Here is a 20,540-nt window from a genome sequence, read left to right as displayed (position 1 = left end):
AAATCAAGTTATCAAGCTCTTAAAAAATCACCCTTTATAACTTTCTGCCTACAAATTCCCTATGGGGTTCCTGTCTGTTGCTTATAGGAGCAATGGTGAATAATAGTAGCAATGCACAGTGGTTCCGCCGTAGGCCAAAAATCAAAAAATCCATCTCTCGATTTTTTTACATAATGTAAACCGATGGCCTCTGAATTGTCCAAACTTCTTATTTTCTAATTTATTATACTCTCGCAACAAATGTTGCTAAAGAGAGAGTAGTTTTGTTCACATAACGGTTGTTTGTAACACCCAAAACTAAACGAGTTAGATATAGGGTTATACATACCAAAGTGATCAGGGTGAAGAGCGGAGTTCAAATCCGAATGTCTGTCTGTCCGTCCGTCTGTGCAAGCTGTAACTTCAGTAAAAATTAAGATATCTTGATGAAACTTGGCACCATAGGAAGGTTGCTGTCGAAAATGAGCAAAATCGGACCACTACCACGCCCACAAAAGGGCGAAAACCGAAAACACATAAAGTGCCATAACTAAGCCATTAATAAAGCTATGGAAATAAAATTTGGTATGAAGGATCACACTATGAAGGGGCATATATGGATGTGATTTTTTGGGAAAGTGGGCGTGGCCACGCCCCCTACAATTTTTTTATACATATCTCGCAAACCAATAAAGCTATGTATATAAACCAAACTTTCTGCAGTCGTTTTTTTAGCCACTTCCTAATACAGTCCAAAAATGAAAGAAATGGGATAATAACCACGCCCACCTCCCATACAAAAGTTAGATTGAAAATTACTAAAAGTGGGTTAACTAACTCACGAAAAACGTCAGAAACACTAAATTTCACATAAGAAATGGCAGATGGAAGCTGCACTCAGATTTTTTTACAAAATGGAAAATGGGCGTGGCGTCGCCCACTTATGGGTCAAAAACCATATCTTAGGTTTATACATAGTATATACGCAATCATATATCATCATCTCTTCGATGCTAAATAGAATGAAAGACCCACAAGAAACCCACAAACTACAGTAGAATCCGTTTATTATGACTCCGCCTATATTGACCAACTGGTTACTATGACGTAATTACACTACGAAGTTTGGTTTTCATATAAAATTCTGTATAAAAAAGTCGGATATAATGACTTCGCTTACAGTGACATGTCGCTTATTATGACCCATTTTTAATAAATTATGTCCGGTTAGAATGACTGACATGATTATATACACCTCCCGCAATGTTCGTTGATTCCCGACGCCGGCACGTGGCTCGTTTTTGTTTTGAGTCTCAGTGAGTAATTGACACTTGAACGTCACGCATTCTTGTTTGTTTGTTACTGTGAAAAAATGTCATCACAACGACGTAAAGCATTTACAATTGAGGAGAAGGGTGCAATAATATGCAGATTAGAAAATACGCAATCATATAACAAATTCGAGCTGGAAACATACCTATATATGTAAGGATAATCTCAGATATACTTACATACATATGTATAATCGTTTATTTCTATATTGATCCACTTTTATTTACACAAGTTTACATTAATATGTAGCAAGATATACAATCGCGGTTTTTATTAATGCTAATATAAAGCAACAAGTAATATAAATTAAGCAATTACAACAACATTTAACACAACATGGTAATTGTTCCAAATCCTCCGAGTTCGTGGGAATTGCTCTGAAATTGGGCTCCTCAGGCTCATCGGTTATCTGTATACCACTGCAAGTCGGTTGCACTGAAGTTACATTCGCGGTTTGCATATAAACCGGTGGCGGTTTCGTCGCATTGCTCAGCTCTTCAGACGATGGCATATGCAAGGCAACATATGGAAGATTACTATTGGACATATTTAGAGTACAACTTATTTTGTTTAGCACACTTATGTAATTTGTATCAAATTTCAAAAAACTCCGCTGCGCCTGCGAGTTATACATATGTACATAATGTATAACAACCGTCGTTGTGGAACTACCCCTTAGAACTAATGCGTAATGCTGTTTTCCGCTTTGTGCGTGTGATGCTTGATCGTCAACTATAGCCATATGTATGTATGTATGTATACAAGAATCATTATTTTGGAGATTACGCCACGTTATTTTGGGGTTGCTTTAGACTTCTAATTCCAGCTTGATGTTTATGAAACTATTTATTTATAATACAGTGATCTCCGCTTAAGTGACCGTCGTGTAGTATTAATGGTATTTTATCAAAAAATGCAGCCAATAGCAGACAAATAACGTATACATCTGTATATAATTACAAATAGGGTCTTTATCGCAGAGTTGCATTTCATTATCAAGTCGATGAAAATTTAATTAAAAATTAATGTCGATTTCGATGTCGATAACGAAAAGAAGCAAAATCAATGAGCGAAATTGATAAAACTACCTCTAAATATAAGTTTACAATACAGCACATACTAGATTCGTTTGTAAAAATAATAATTGAGAATACAAAAATGAATCGAGAGGCGTGCGAACGCTTAATGATAGACATAATTAGGGATATGGTACGAAAAAATTTTTGTTTGGGCTGTTCAGAAATAGGCAGTGAAATGGAAAAAGCTTCAGAAATATGGTTGAGCAAGTATACAATTCAGAAAACATTACGGCGTAATGGTTATCTTCACCAACACCGCGACGAACACGGCCTATATCTGAATCGCACAGTCAAAAACGCATAACTTTCGCAAATCAGCACGTGAAGAAAGGTATTGGCATTTGACAGACAGTACTTTTCACAGAGGAAAGCATATTTAATCTTTTCGGGTATGATGAACCCTAAAAAGTTTTGCGAAAACCGGACACAACGCTTCTAACTAAACATTTGCGATGTACTGTGAAATATGGTCGAGGCAACTTGATTGTTAGGGCATGTATGGCAGTTCCTGGAGTTTGAAAGCTGATCTTAAGTGCCCTGGAGACGATCAAATAATTGCGTCAAACAGTGCATATGTGTTAGTGATGTTCAATCGTGTGTTGCCCGCAAACGTTCAAATTAACACGTCAAACATCAGTTTAGTTTTGAGCTCGTAACGAACGGTCATCATGTCATCGTCGGATGATGACTATCTGTTATTGGCATGTGCTGCAATTCTTAAGGAAAAAAAAAATTCCCCATTTTTGTATTATTTTATATTATTTAGTTTATTTTATTATATTTTGATTTTATTTTATTTTATTTTATTATTTTAATTTATTTTATTATTTTATTTTATTTTATTTTATTTTATTTTATTTTATTTTATTTTATTTTATTTTATTTTATTTTATTTTATTTTATTTTATTTTATTTTATTTTATTTTATTTTCTTTTATTTTATTTTATTTTATATTATATTATTTTATTTTATTTTATTTTATTTTATTATTTTAATTTATTTTATTATTTTATTTTATTTTATTTTATTTTATTTTATTTTATTTTACTTTATTTTATTTTACTTTATTTTATTTTATTTTATTTTATTTTATTTTCTTTTCTTTTCTTTTATTTTATTTTATTTTATTTTATTTTATTTTATTTTATTTTATTTTATTTTATTTTATTTTATTTTATTTTATTTTATTTTATTTTATTTTATTTTATTTTATTTTATTTTATTTTATTTTATTTTATTTTATTTTATTTTATTTTATTTTATTTTATTTTATTTTATTTTATTTTATTTTATTTTATTTTATTTTATTTTATTTTATTTTATTTTATTTTATTTTATTTTATTTTATTTTATTTTATTTTATTTTATTTTATTTTATTTTATTTTATTTTATTTTATTTTATTTTATTTTATTTTATTTTATTTTATTTTATTTTATTTTATTTTATTTTATTTTATTTTATTTTATTTTATTTTATTTTATTTTATTTTATTTTATTTTATTTTATTTTATTTTATTTTATTTTATTTTATTATATTTTATTATATTTTATTTTATTTTATTTTATTTTATTTTATTTTATTTTATTTTATTTTATTTTATTTTATTTTATTTTATTTTATTTTATTTTATTTTATTTTATTTTATTTTATTTTATTTTATTTTATTTTATTTTATTTTATTTTATTTTATTTTATTTTATTTTATTTTATTTTATTTTATTTTATTTTATTTTATTTTATTTTATTTTATTTTATTTTATTTTATTTTATTTTATTTTATTTTATTTTATTTTATTTTATTTTATTTTATTTTATTTTATTTTATTTTATTTTATTTTATTTTATTTTATTTTATTATATTTTGATTTTATTTTATTATATTTTTTGAAGCAGAATTTAAAGCAGTCGGTTAAAGAAATGGGCTTAAGTGATGATTATGTTTTAACCCTCTGTGACTGATGTGGTAGTCTAGCAGACACCAACAGACACAAAAGAGTATTTTGTACCGTTATTTTCCATACATCTACTATCTCGTTCTCTGTACCTTCTTATTATGTACTCATGCCTATGTTAGTTTGTTCAGATCAATTGATGTAAGCACATGTGTCATTTTAAGCGAAAAAGTGTCTGCGAGTCAACCACATCAATATTAAGGTAGGTGTCTGTGAGACAATAACATCAGTACTTTTGTTATATTTTCATAGTGTCTCCTAAACAACACGTCAGTAAAATTGTTATTTTTTAGTTTTGTTATTATGGAGCAATCAGATACTGATATAAAAAAACCTGTTATGATAGCAAATTACAATCATACAAAAGGAGAAGTTGACGAAATTGATAAAAAGTGTTAGATATATTCATGCAGTCGAAAAACTCTTCGATGGCCTATGGCAGTATTTCAACGAGTACAAGATATGGTTGGTTCTAATGCCTTTGTTTTATGTATATCAAATGGGTACTGACAGTGATGTAAAAATGAGAAGAAAAACATTTATGCTCAATCTGGCAAGAAAATTGGTGCTAGACCATATGAAATTCCGGGTGTACAATGAAAGGTTGTCACGAGAACTAAGAATGATGCTCACCAGGGTTCTTGGCCAAGATCTACCCCCTCCTCCTTCAATTATTCAATCTAATCCACAAAGTGGAAGAAAATTGTGTTCAATTTGTCCCCAAAAAATAAAAAGGGTAACAAGGTATTGCTGTTGTGATTGCTTAAGGCCAATTTGCCTCCAGTGCTCAAAGCTTCTTTGGGAAACCTGCCAGGAAAAGTTGTAGATTTTATACATATACATATGATCTCAAGTCTTAAGACTGTTTAACTCAAGTGTAAATTAAGCAAAATCTAAAATTTTTGCTTCATAAATTATAACGTGAAATATTTTTTGTTTGTTAAGTTATAGGCTTTAATGTGCCATTTAACGTGTTTGTTAATTTTTTTTTTACCACTGGATTTGTTACTTTTTGTTATCAACTGTTAAATTGAAGTCTGAATAATAAAAAATTAAAAACATTTGTTCAAAAAAATTAATTTTTGAATTGTTTTTTGATGATCTAATACAGGTCTATGTTTTTTGCCGAAAAATCATGCCATACCGATAAATAACACATAACATCAATTTTCGCTTTGAATTAGAAAAATACCTTTATAAATAATAACTTAAACTTATAAACAATAAATAAAAATAGTTTTATTAGTTTTACAAAACGGAACTTGGAAAATATAAGACATAGAAATGGTGTCTGGTAGTCTACCACGTCATTAGAATTGTTAGAACTATATCACGTCAGTCACAGAGGGTTAAAACAACACAACGATCCAAAGCATACTGCATATTTGGTTCGCGAATGGATGCTATATAATACGCGAAACAGCTTCACACCTCTCCACAAGGCCCCGACCTCAATCCCATTGAATACTTAAGCGATTATATGAAAAAGAATCTTTAAAAACATACAATTTCGTATATGTCACTTCAAAAAAGGCCTTAATAGAAGAGTGGAACAACATACCGACGACTTTTGCAGCTACACTCATCTCTTCGATGCTAAATAGAATGAAAGACCCACAAGAAACCCACAAACTACTATATTTTAAGTTTCTAAACAAATGTATCGCGTATAACATAATAGTAAAGATATTGATTACATAAATATCTCTCTAACACATTAGTATTTGGAATTAATTAACTATACAGCTGTACTGTTCACTCTCATGCCTTTACAGGGTCATTACTGACCTTTTATCATAGCAGAAAAAAGTCAGTTATGACTGAAAACCTATCACAATTGCAAATTCCTTTGAAATAATGATGCACTTAAGCGGGGATCACTGTAGTTAGCAATCAGCTAACTGAGGAGATTGGACAAGCAACAAAGCGTGCGAATATTGATTCTCCCAAATTTTCAAAAAAAAGCAAGGTTGAATGAAGCTCCAAACAACTCAAACCGGTTTTCAGTACTGAATTTGGATGCGCAAATTGATGACCACAACTCTAACGAAAAGGGAGACTCTCCCACAACAGCTGTAATTTCGCATAAACCAGCTATTATTGATAGAGAAAATTTCGCGTACAAGTCAGGTAGAGACGCGCAAGCACGAGTAATGACTGCAAACAGTGAATGCTACAGAAAGCTTGTAAACTCTTTACATTCGAATGGTTTTGTTTTTCATACATATTAATTAAAAGAAGATAAGCCATATCGAACAGTTTTAAAAAATAGTTTAAAAAAAATTCCAAGTTGCCAATGTCAATATTTTTTGTTGGCCTTGAACCTTCAATAAACAACAATAGGATATACGATGTAAAATTTATCAATATATCATTCAAATTTTGAACAACAGCCTTTCAATAAAAACGTCAGCTATGCAGATATAATAAGAGGCCAAAGTTCTACTACAAATAACGGAAATAATGGAAAATTAGATAAACTTGTAGAAATGATTGCCAAACAAATCGAATTAACCTCAACATTAATAAATATGATGTCTTCTCGCTTAACGAAGCTATGCAATTAAGTCTGAAAATAGCGCTTTGGAACGCCAACGGACTGAGTAATCAAGACTAGAAGTTGAATATTTTATAAAAATTAGTAATGTAGATATTTTACTGGTCCCAGAAACCCACTTCATCGAAAAGTCATACTTTAGAATAAATGGATTCGATCTCATCACTTCAAATCATCCTGACGGTAAAGCACATGGTAGTTCGGCAATTCTTATAAAATCATCACTAAAATACGTTGTTTCAGAGCTAGTTTCAGTACCATCAATTCAAGCTGCTTCTTTGAAAATCCCGACAATCAACGGTGAGATTATTATAACTTCACTATATCTCCCACCCCGATTCAACATAAACAAACAAACTTTCAAAGCATTCTTCGACAAAATGGGTTCCAGATGTTTAGTTGGAGGTGACTTCAATGCCAAACATCCATGGTGGGGATCACGTCGCACGAATCCTAAAGGTCGTGAGTTGTACAAATGTGTTTCTCAATGTAACTTTAACGTTTTGTCTACTGGCAGCCCCACATACTGGCTGTCCGATTTTAACAAAATTCCAGCTCTTATTGACTTCGCAATTTACAACGGCATTGATCCTAATCGTTTAGAAATTTTTAACAATGAAGATTTGAACTCTGATCATTCTGCTCTTATTATCAATATGAATATGCCAGTTTTAGTCACTTCTCGTAAGCTGCGTATTTTAAATAAAAGGTCGAACATAATTTTTTTTCAATCTTGGCTTGAATCTAACGTAAATTTAAATATGGAAATAAATAATAACAGGGATTTAGACGACGCTGTGGAAAACTTCACCCAAAAAATACATGAAGCCGCTTTGCTAGCTTCTCCTACTAATTTATCCAATCCTCACGGTCGGAACAAAGTGCCATATTTAGATGAAGTGGCTGAAATGGTACACAATAAAAGACGACTTCGAAGAATCTGCCAGAATGGTAGAAATTCGATTGACTGAACAAAGCAATCAAAGAATTAAAATCTAAATTAGCAGAGCTGAAAGAAGAATCGATAGCAGAATTTCTTAAGAATGCCGATCCAAATAAAAATGATGACTGTAATCTATGAAGAGCAACAAAATATTTACAACGTCCTCCGAAGATGTTAACAACTCATGGTGTAGATCCGACAAAAACAAAGCCTACGCTTTCGGCAATCATCTTTAGAATATTTTCAAGCCGTTTGCCCTTAATAGTGACCATCAGCGTCAGTGTGTTGAAGCTTATCTTGACTGTCCATGTCAAATGGATAAACCAATGCCCTACTGTCGGAAGTGCAAGAAGAAGTGTCGCGCCTAAAAAATTCCAAATCACCAGGCCTAGATAATATTGATGCTTGGACAATCAAACAACTGCCAAAAAAATTTATGATATTCTTAGTGTTAATATTTAACTGTAGCTTTAGGCTAAGTCACTTTTCTACACAATGGAAATGCGCCGAAATTATAATGATTTTAAAGCCAAATAAACCAGAAAATGAATTATCATCTTATAGACCAATCGAATCGTTAAAACCATATTAACCCAAATCACCCTGGGGTTGCCATATGGCAACTCGCAATAGTCTTGCTTAATATGTCCACAAAATTCCAAAGAATGCAGATACCGTTATCTGTTAGCACGTGGCTGTTGCGTAATTGATCGCGCTTTCGGCAGCATTCATTTGCTCGTCAGTTTTATTTGGTTCGTGGTCGTGAATGCATTGCAAAGTGTATACAAAATGTGGAGTGGGGAAAAACGTGAAATGGAAAAGTAAGTATATCTAAGATATCGAATATTCGCGCGGTCGGGCTAGTTGTGTTTTTGTGTAGTGATTGGAATATAAAATAACTCTCAATGATTTTTTCTATAAAATTTATATTTGAATGAAACAAATTTCGAAGATTGTCGGGATCTTAAACCTCATCAAGTTTTTGAGAAATTTTTCAGCGACGACTTGCTTGAACATATATGCAAATGTTCGAATTTGTACGTTACGCATCATCAGAAACGATACGAAGAACTTACTATAGATGGTAATGACGATGTAATCTCTATTTTGATTTTAGGATATTTATATTTAACACAAAATTTTTCAGAGTTACGTGTGTTCATCGCAATTTTGATAGTAACTGGCTACACTTCTACAGGAGCCTTTCGAGACATGTGGAGCTGCGATGATGACATTCAAAACGTTATGGTCTTCAATGCTATGCGAAGGAACCGCTTTGAGGAAATCAACTATATGCTGCACTTCGAGTCCGCATTGCACGAACCGTCTGCTAGTTCTGATAGGTTTGACACTATTTGGAAACTACACCCACTGACTGACCATATAAAGGCCAAAATGACTGAAAACTTTCACCCAGAACAAAATCTCTCATATGACGAAAGTATGATTGCATATTTCGGTCGCCATGGATGTAAACAGTTCATAAAAGGAAAGCCAATTCGTTTCGGATACAAAGCTTGGTCTCTTTGCACTCCTAGAGGATATATGATCAATTTTGAAATATACCAAGGTAAGAATCCTAAATATGAAGAACGCTTTGGCACTTGCGCAGCTCCACTCTTGTGTATGATTGACGAATTTTCGGAAGAGGTGCAAGAACTTCCGTTATCCTTTTGACAATCTTTTCACTGGAATACCATTGATGATTTATTTGAAAAAAAAGAGGTTTCCAGGCTACCGGTACAATTCGAGAAAACCGAATTCCAAAAAGTTGTCCTATTCCACATAAGAAGGATTTGCGTAAACAGCAAAGAGGATATTACGAAAGCGTGGAAATCAAAGAAGAGTCAATTTATCTGACTAAATGGGTAGATAACTCGGTAGTCTGCCTTGCATCGACATGTTTTAGTAGCGAACTAAAATCCACAGCCTCTCGCTACAGTAGAGAATTGCGTAGGAAAATACCAGTTCCGCGTCCGTGCGTTGTAACTCAATACAACAAATTTATGTCGGGTGTAGATCGATTTGACCAAAATGTTGCAGGCCACCGCATAAGCTTTAGAGGAAAAAAATGGTGGTATTCCATCTTTACTTGGCTTATTGATGTAAGCTTGCAAAACAGCTGGCTTCTTTATAGATCCGCTAATGAAAATAAGTCATTTAAGGATTTTAAGAGAGAAGTAGCCATTTACTACTGCAAGCACTACGGCGGTTCCAAAGGTTCCAAAAAACCTCAAATAAACGAACTGAATCCGTAACGAATGTCCTGCGCTATGACAGGACTGATCACCTTGTGGTTCCAATTGGAAATAAAAGGCGATGTGCAGGTGATGTATGCAATTCCATCGTGCGAAGAGCCTGCAAAAAATGCGATGTTGGACTTTGTTTGCCTTGCTTCGAAGCATATCATACAAAAATGTGAAAAACCAGGATTTTTCAATAAAATATTGTATCATCTCAATGATATTTAATAAAATGAATTCATTATTTTTAAATTTTTAATGATATATAATAAAGTGAATTGAAAATTTTTGTTTTGAAGTTTGATTTTTGGGGGTTGCGGAATGATTTTCTACCTATATGTAAACTAGTGACCTATGGTACCAAGCGTTGCCATATGGCAACAGGACATTTCAAGGACCCTGGATTATCCGACATTCACGACATTAAAGCTGATGCTCCTCAAGGCAGCGTACTTGGGCCAACACTGTATACAATTTTCAAAGCTGATATGCCAGTAATAAATGATGAAAATTTAACTGTTGCTACATATGCCGTTGACACCGCCATTCTTGCTTCAGCTATTTCCGCTATCGACGCTTCTGAAACTGTTCAAAAACATCTAAACGAAGTAGAATCATGGGTTCGTAATTGGATCATCATGGTGCAATGCAACAAAATCAGCGCATGTCACCTTCACCATGAAATTAGGAGATTGTCCCAGTGTCAATCTCAATCAAACAATCATAACAAAATGCAATAGCGCTAAATACCTCGAGATCCACTTAGATAGAAGACTGACTTGGCAGCACCATATAAAAGCAAAACGTGAACAACTTAAAATAAAGACCAGAAAAATGTACTGGTTACTTGGTCCTAAATCCAAACTCAATATTAAAAAAGAAGATAAAACCACAAAAGTAAAAACCAAAAACAGAAAATAAGCCTCGAATAAGCAAAAACAACAAAAAATCAATTGTCAATGAATTCTTTACAAAATGCAAACACAAATCGTTCATTCAAAAAAAAAAAGCCAACACGTGTTCTTCCGGGAATATTCTGGCATACATATATTCATGTTTCGAATTACACAAATCTAATTGGAAATCAGAATTGTCATGCAAGCGAGTTCACGATATATTTTCATTATTTCAAAAAAAAAAACTAAAAAATAGGTGTCCAAAATTTTTAATATTAAGCTAAGGACTATATACAATATTATTCAGGGGCAAAAAAATAAAATATACTGCATTTGAAGAACTCTGCACGCAAACTTCCAGAGCTTTCACTTTGGGATTTTTCTTTAACATTACTGTTTGGTCAGATGCATGACACCGTGCAATATCGAATGGTCGTGACTGTGAATTATGTTATTCACCTTTATTACCGCATTGCTTATGATTATGCATATGCACAGATGTTGTACCCATTTTCTATTATCAGTACTTAAGTCCTGCTTAATCGTATTTTCCTTTTTACCTTACCTTCTCATTAGACGTAAGTAACCTACATATGTATCAAGAATGATAGAAGACAAGATTACGAACGTGATTCTTAAAATCGTTATCTATAAAATGATCCAATATAATAATGCATATTTATAATTAAAATTATATGTTTTGTTACAAAAAGTACGCCATTTTGCCAACTTTTTTGTTGTTGTCGTATATACGACTTTTTATACTCTCGCAACCTGTTGCACAGAGTATAATATTTTTGTTCACATAGCGGTTGTTTGTGTCACCAAGAAATATAAGAGTTAGATATGGAATTATATATACATAAATGATCAGGATGACGAGTGGATTTGAAATCCGGATGTCTGTCCGTCCGTCTGTCCGTCCGTCCGTCTGTCCGTCTGTCCGTGTAAGCGATAACTTGAGTAAAAATTAAGATATCTTAATGAAACTTGGAACACATGTTCCTTGGCACCCTGAGGAGGTTGCTTTCGAAAATGGGCAAAATCGGTCCACTGCCACGCCCACAAAATGGTGGAAACCGAAAACCTATACAGTGTCATAACTAAGCCATAAATAAAGTTAAGAAAATGAAATTTGGAACATAGGATCCCATTAGGGAGGGGCACATTTGGATGTAATTTTTTTGGGGAGGTGGGCGTGGTCCCGCCCTCAAATTGGTTTTTTGTACATATCTCGGAAACCAATAGAGCTATATAAACCAAACTTTCTGTAGTCGTTTTGTTTAGCCACTTCTTAGTCCAAAAATGAAAGAAATCGGATAATAACCACGCCCACCCTCATATAAAGGTTAGGTTGAAAATTACTAAAAGTGGGTTAACTCACTAACGAAAAACGGCAGAAACACTAAATTTCACATAAGAAATGGCAGATGGAAGCTGCACTCAGATTTTTTTACAAAATGGAAAATGGGCGTGGCGTCGCCCACTTCTGGGTCAAAACCATATCTCAGGAACTACTCGACCGATTTCAATGAAACTTGGTTTCCCAATGATATGTTGTGAAAATAGGCCAAATCGCTTTACAACCACGCCTACTTCCTATATACCAGAACTTTGAAGTGGATCTGAATCGTTTACTTTACAATATATTAAGTAAGTACTAGTGAAGATATCGGTGCAGAACTTTGCATAAATACTATGTTAATAGTGTGGCAGCCCCATTCTAAAAATCGCCGAAATCGGACCATAGGTTTTTAAGGCACCATATATCGAACACGAGGACCTCGGTGCTTCTAGTCTAATATTATCGTTTCCAACTTTCAATGGACTTTATACAATATATATGACGAATATGTGGGTCAAATTGTGTATTACATAATATAAATAAAGTCAAATAAATAAATTTCGAGAGTATAAAGTTTTCGGTTACACCCGAACTTAGCCCTTCCTTACTTGTTTGTACTATTGTTGTTTAATTCCGCCATTGCGGACTTCTTTTTCAAGTTAATACATTTTTCACTTAGAATTTTAAATAATAATTCAGCACTAGCCTTGACTTCAGCTCCTTGTTTTGGTTTAATTGTTTTGTACTACCGTGCAATTTGTAAATTTTTCTTTTGTTTTTTGTTTTGCTCGCGTGTTCGGGGTCGTGAAAGTTGTCACTCAACAGGAACTCCAAACCCATAAAAGCTAACTGTAAACGAATGTCGTAATCTTGTCTTCTATCATTCTTGCTTATGAGTATGTACATATCAGAGAACTGCAAAACCCACTTTTCCCTTGAATCAGCTCATACGCAAAAGTTTCTATTCAATTCCAATCACTGAGCGATACACAGCGTTGAGTAAAAATCAGCTCGTTCACCGTTGGAAAGCTATACTATCCCTGAGTGACATAGGCTATATTTAGTTTAAAAAAAAATAGGGTTCCTTACCGAAACTCCGATAATGTAAAAAAATACCAAAAAACTTTCTTTAATCGCGAATGCTGCAAAAACGATTGAAGAACGAACGTCGCGACATCATATCTCTAACTATTATAGTTTTGTCACAATAAGCGATTTTATATCAAAAAAATTAATTAAAATACCACTTCTTGAAAAGGCTCTTTATTTATACCTTAGTATTAATCCTTATCGAAATAAATGATTTAAGATCGCTTCAAAACCTTTATATAACTTTTTGAATTATTAGCTTCTGACAATCCATTCAAAAGATATCACGAGTTAAAAATTTTGAAAAGCCGCTCGGCGGCTAACTATGCGTTGTAGAGTTGTAGACGTCACTCGGGCACGGGGGTACGGGAGGGGGGTTAAGATCACACGCGCGGTCGGCTCCCTACTGAATGGTCGTGTGCGGAATTAAAAAAAAATTGTCGCTTGATAATAATATAATACAAAAATGAATTGCTGTTCGTTTGTGCCGCAAAAAAACGAGAACGGCCAAACCGATCTGGCTAATTTTAGTCTTGTAATATTCGTGGAAGGCCAGAAAAAGATTAAAAAGTGAGTAAATATGGAAAAAATGCGAGGAAGATATCAATAAGAGAATTTTATTCGAGTTGACAAGAAAAATATAAAAAGAGAAAACAAAAAAATAATATTTTGAAGGTTATCATTGTTGCTTTGTTAACATATTTTTGTTATTGTTCAAACAATTTGTAACAAATAAGGAAAGGCTAAGTTCGGGTCCAACCGAACATTTTATATTCTCGCAATTTATTGATGTAATTTTATTAAGATAACACACAATTTGACCTATATATTCGACATAAAGTCCAATAGATATGAGGGCTGATGTAATTCCAGAACCAATTTCACTCATTTTCACCACCAAGGTTAACGGGAATAGGGGCAACTTGGCACCTGTTAGTAGGCAAACATACGGCACATTCGGCCTTGAAATTACTCCTAAATTCCAAATGAACGAAACACCAGTCGGCAAAATCGTCAAAAATAGCGCTATAACGAAAATTTTCCAAATATTCAAGAAGTCGCTGGAGGCACTACTCAGGACTTTAAAAGATCTTGATTGTCGATGAACGTTTTTGGTGGAGCCAGGATTCTGTTAGCAGGTGATTTACGCCAGACTCTTCCAATTATTCCTGGATCAACTGTTACTGACGGGCTAATCGCATGCCTAAAATCATTTAATTTGTGGCGACACATAAATTATCGCCAATTAACAACTAACATATGAGTGTTTTTGCAACAATATCAAATTGCGATTGTAGAAGTAGTTGGCAGTTGACACCTCGGTGGATTAATAGCATTTCCAACATATTTCTGTCACTTCATTGACTCGAAAGAGAAGTTTTTCTGACATGAATCCTCAATATGATAACCATAAATGACTGATTGAATGACCTCTATTGGTGGTAATTTAAAATTTCGGTCCAAGAGAGTTGACACAGCTACAAACCAGGATGACGCAGTCAATTATCCCAAACTATTTAAAATTGCCTGTACTTTGCAATTAAAAGTAGTGTGAGTTGTAATCATGCTGCGTAACATAAATCAACCTCGAGTAATCAATATCGTCGCCGAAGCCAAGATTGGACCAACTTAATTTAATGTATACCTTAGCCACAACAACATGTGGCCGGGTCTGCTAGTTTATAGTATATAATACATAATTTGACACACATATTAGTCATATATATGGTATAAAGTCCATTGAAAACTGGAAACCCAAATATTAGGTATATGAGACCTAGGTGAAGTTATGACCCGCTTTACTTCAGCAAGGCAAAACACCAGAAAACTTAAATTTCATTGAAATTGGTATACAAAATTTTAAATGGGTGTGGCACCGCCGACTTCTGGTTCAAAAACCATATCTCCTCCCTAACAATCAAGTTGCCGCGACCATATTTAACAGTACATCGCAAATGTTTAGTTAGAAGTGTTGCGTCCGGTTTTCGCAAAACTTTTTAGGATCCATCATCGCCGAAAAGATTAAATATGCTTTCGTCTGTGAAAAGCACTGTCTGTCAAATGTCAATATCCTTCTTCACGTGCTGATTTGCGGAAGTTATGCGCTTTTGACTGTTCGATCCAGATATAGGCGGTGTTCGTCGCGCTGTTGGTGAAGTTCAAAAAACATTAGGCTAGATCTCAGCAACCTACATAACGACATTACCAACTGGTCCCAATATTCAGGAGCCCAGTTATCACTACAAAAATGCAAACATATCCACATATGTATGTAAAAAACATAACTGCTAGGTTAACACTCTATGAAACAACAACAACATAAGCTCTGTTGACAACCCAAAAATACTCGGACTTATATTTAATAAAAGATTCAAATGGAATAGTCACATCGACTACCTAGTTTCCGCACTTAAAAAACGACTCGACATCATTAAATGCCTCGCAAGCACCAAATACAATTGCAACACAGTGTCATTACTATTAGCAGTAAAAGCGTTGATTATATCAAAAATCAACTACGGCATATACCTACATATACGCATAGGCGCCAAAATCCACTATAAGAAAATTGAATTCAACTATCAACTCTAGTATACGCACTGCCCTTGGCAACTGGAATATTTGTTCAACTGGAAAAGGAAATATATATATTTTTTTTATTTTAATCAGTTCATAGAAGAACTTTTTTTCATTTAAATGGTTTAAAAACGCAAAATTTGATTCTAGAGTGCCGTACGATGAAATATGACGCTGACTGTATGTACATAAGTACATATGTATACTTATGTGAGTGAGTGTATGTACTTTCAAAGAAATTGTGATAAGAATACAATAGAATGAGGAAAAGTATTCTGATAAAAAACGACCAAAACCTCAAAAAGAGCTAAAATAATTAATTTATATACTATTTTGATGAAATCTTAAATGTATTTCAATTGCCCAAAAATAAAATTTACCAATTTAAGCTCCTAATGCTCTTATTACGTTGTACATACAACTATAAAAATTTACAATATCCAACAACCGGATACCTCGATTAATTCTGCAACAATATTTGTATAAGTACACAGGCATTTATATTGTGAGTATATAATCGTTTATTATTATTATTTATATTGACAATACATTTCACGGATCAGCGCTGCTTTCCTCTACTCCCTTAGTGCACTTAAGATTCATAAGTTCCTATGAATGTGTCACACATGGGGCAAAAATGATTCGCATTGCGGCAACTGTTCATGCAGTATGGCAAACAACAGCAACAACTATTTAAAAAAAATAATATGTAATATAAAGAACAGTGAGTACATATGTACATATGTATGTAAATTCAGTCAAATAAGTACCCGGAAATTCTCATTTTAAATTTTTCCGCTGAGAATATTCCACAATTTTTTGTCGCAGGTTGGCACAACTATCAGCCACTATTCTGTCAATTTTTATTGCTATGTGTCATTTAGTTTGTTAACGGCGTCATTAGGTACAAGTCGACCTTTTGTGTGCGTTGCAATTTTTTAAAAATCAAAGTAGAAAGGAGTGCTACGCGAAAAAAAATTCAGACATCCTTGCAAAGATTTGTTATATACATATGTACATACTTGATGCAGAAGAAAGTTCTACGACGAAGAACTATGATATGCAAATAAATAAAACGCAGTGTTGCAAAATCATCAACATATATGTACCTTCTAAGATGTGACAACGCACGTTTTCCACATACATAATTGTAAACACAGAAACCTTTTCAGCTATTAGTGCGCTAACTGATTTTTAAAATAAGTAATTCTTGCTTGAAAAACCTTAAATAAATCTAAAATTTGAATTAAATTGAATGTGTAATTTTCAATATTTGAAGTGAAAAATGTGAGAAAATTGCGTTAAAGTGTGTGAAATACCATGAGCTACTTATAGAAAAAATTGGACTTTTAAATACAAATATACCCGATACCTGGATTTATACCGGAATTAGTAGTCAAACCCCGACCGTCAAAGTAATCGGAATCGTGCCAAAATTTCACAGAAACTCTTTGTTCAATATTTTTATCCGTTCCGGGCACTTATTTGACAGAATATATGTATGTAATTAAGGGTCTCCTCACCAAGTCCACCAAAGCAGTATGCAGGCAATATGCGTTTTTGTGGTCGAACGATATCGAACAGTCGTCTTCACCGTACATTTACATTGTGGACAGCGTACTTGTGTAGATTCTGGACCCACCGGCGGATTTGGATTCATGCCAATCGTTGAGAATGTGGGCATCTGAGACTCTACGTATATTTGTGAACCATTGCTAGTCGGTTGCACCGACGTGATGTTAGCAGTTTGCATATAAGCCGGTGGCGGTGCCGATGCATTGCTCATCTCATCAGCCAATGGAATTTGCAAGCCATCATAGGGATGCTTATTATGAAACATATTCAGATTTAAACTTTTTGTTTAGCACTTTAGAGATTTTTTTATAGAGAATAAACGAATTCGCGAACTGTGAGCTTTATGACAACCACCGTGGTAGAAATACCGATCAGTACTAATGGTACGCGCTGCTTTCGCTTTTGTTCGAGTGAAGCTTGCTAATGGATCTTTTCTTTGTACTCAGAAATGCTGCTGACATTAGTCCAGTGATCGGCACTACATAGCACAATTGTGCCGACTCAAGTCACGCGTACGCTTACGCTCTATCGTTCAGTCGTTGTCGAATCAGCAACGAGTAAACATCGCGCATGACTATGGCACTTTGTATAAGTGCCCTGCGCGAAATGCCTACTTTTATGAATGTCGTTTTATGTTATGTATTATATTTATGGTTTTCAGCTATTTAAAGACAGAAAAGTTAATGCTTTTGTGATATAATATATTTATTTAAATAATAAAATAACTAAAATGAATAAATTAGTACAAAAATTCATATTTTGTGAAAATATTGAAAACATTCTCAAAATGGATGATTACAGAAGAATTGTCAAACGGAAAACGGAAATGTAAAACACAGTGAACCAATTTGAATAATGTGCAGATAAAATATTACAACGTGATTTCTAAAATCGTCATCTATAAAGTGATCCAATATAATAACTCTTTATATACGACTTTTGTGTACTTTTGTTGTTTAATTGCCATTGCGAATCGAACGATTAAAGCAATCCAATAGCAAAATAATAACTACATACATACATATGTATGTATGTTAAAGTATTATTCACTTACTATTTTTTACTGAAATTTCTATAGCTGTGATAAGAGCAGCAGAGAAGTGACGAAGGCTCATAAATATGCGAGTATGTTAGAGCATATTAAAGACTGCTGATAATTTTTTATGCATAAAATTCCAGCTCCAATTAGGAACATGTTATATTACAAATCTGTGTATGTACAAATATTTTGATGATTCATTAAACCGAAAATTCATTCTTTCGAGAAAGTTCGTTATATTGGAAGACCACTGTACAATGTACATATATTTTTTTTATGCCAACAGTCTGCCAATTAATGTCAGCGCTCACTATAATGATTAAAAGCAACACCGCAACTAGAAGGAGTTACTACTTATGGTAAATACTGTTAGACATATGTACATACATACATATGTATGTATGTAAGTACCTTTCGGTAATACGATTCAAATGCAGAGTCTCGTAAGTACTTCTTCATTTTACACAACAACTCATTGAAATAAACAAAAACAATAACACGCATCAATAAAACCCAAATACAATAATAAATAACCATCTGGAGAATTTTATATTGCATATATACATATTTACATATACATATGTACATACATATATGTATTTATATTTATGCATCCCGAAAGGAAAATACTCAGAAATCTGGAATATTGAGTAAAATATATTCACATGCTACTATAACCACGTAAGCATGTATCACCAAAGGGAAGTCTCATAACGGAAACGGATGTGATACAAACCAAAGTCTTCTATGAACAGGAAACATTTATGTTAAGCCCCGTCACTAAGCACTTTCTGGAGAAGTGTCGTTTTCTGTCCAATTTTCACTTCCGTCATTTTGACGTCCGCTCCATTTCGAACATCAGTTTCCGGTTGCTTCATTTCAGGTTCCATAGGTTATCCCATATCTTGTTTCAGTTGGCTCATTCCGTTTCCGGATGCCCCACTTCCAGTTTCAGTAACCAATATTCAGCCACCCCATTTCCGGTTCCGACAATCTCGTTATCCATATCCGATTCCGGATGCCGGTAACATCATATCCGGTAACCCTATGAGGTCAATGACCCCACCCCAATCACGTGATGACATTTCAAGATCACGTGATATTTTTGCTTACAGGTCAATGACCCCGCCCAGATCACATGATGTCACATCAAGGTCACGTGATATTTATGTTTACAATTTTGAATGAGGTCAACGACCCCACCCTGATTGCGTGTGGGCATTTCAAGGTCACGTGATATTTTTGTTTACAGTTCATTGACCCCGCCCAAATCACATGATGTCACATCAAGGCCACGTGATTTTTGTTTACAAATCCTTGATCCCACCCAGATCACGTGATGTCATTACAAGAATTTTTGAGTGAGGTCAATGACCACCATAATCGCGTGATGTTAATTCGAGGTCACATGATATTATTGTTTACAGGTCATTAACCGCGCCCAGAAATTTGGTAGTTTGAAGGGAGATTTGGTAGGCACTTTGGTACGTAAATATTTTCTCGAGTGGTAATTTCACTATTATTTTTTCATTGTAGTAAGCTTATTCTAGCTAGTTTCTAATTGTTCGTTCGATTCGTCATTATCCTGTGGTTATCGAGTTCAACCAGTTCTAAATATTTTATGACCGAAGCGCTCACCATTAATTTGGCAAACTAACAGCGCTCCCCTTATGCAACCGCAAATTATAAATAATGCTTCATACCAAGTGTTGTTTCTTGGCGGCTGTTCACTCATAGCATACTTATGTACATAAATATTTTTTTGAGAATATCATAATTATCCATTAAAACATTTTTTTGCAATTATTCGCATACTCCGACCCTCTTGCTCTAAGTTCGGAATGGGTAAATACAAAAGAGAATTTGCCGATAATAAACAAAAAAAGTTCTTCAGTTGAACAAAGCATGATAGAAACCAAATTGCGATAGC

The 20,540-nt window shown here is 33.6% G+C and overlaps 2 protein-coding genes across 6 annotated transcripts in view; both read right to left on the bottom strand.

Annotated features, from left to right (window-relative positions):
- LOC105212012 (uncharacterized) overlaps positions 1 to 20,540 on the bottom strand; it is a 463,761-nt gene that overhangs the window by 274,605 nt on the left and 168,616 nt on the right. The window lies entirely within an intron of this gene.
- Positions 16,520 to 17,959, bottom strand: LOC105212017 (lipopolysaccharide-induced tumor necrosis factor-alpha factor homolog). The gene is made up of 2 exons (XM_011183761.3): positions 17,520 to 17,959; positions 16,520 to 16,685 (listed from the first exon to the last, which is right to left on the bottom strand). The coding sequence occupies exons 1-2, from the start codon at positions 17,834 to 17,836 to the stop codon at positions 16,589 to 16,591; spliced, it is 414 nt and encodes a 137-aa protein (XP_011182063.1). The 5' UTR covers positions 17,837 to 17,959; the 3' UTR covers positions 16,520 to 16,588.

Source organism: Zeugodacus cucurbitae, chromosome 5 (genome assembly GCF_028554725.1).
Source record: "Zeugodacus cucurbitae isolate PBARC_wt_2022May chromosome 5, idZeuCucr1.2, whole genome shotgun sequence".
NCBI lineage: Eukaryota > Metazoa > Arthropoda > Insecta > Diptera > Tephritidae > Zeugodacus > Zeugodacus cucurbitae.
The sequence above is the reverse complement of the archived record's forward strand: the minus strand, read 5'-3'. Positions and strand labels throughout refer to the sequence as shown.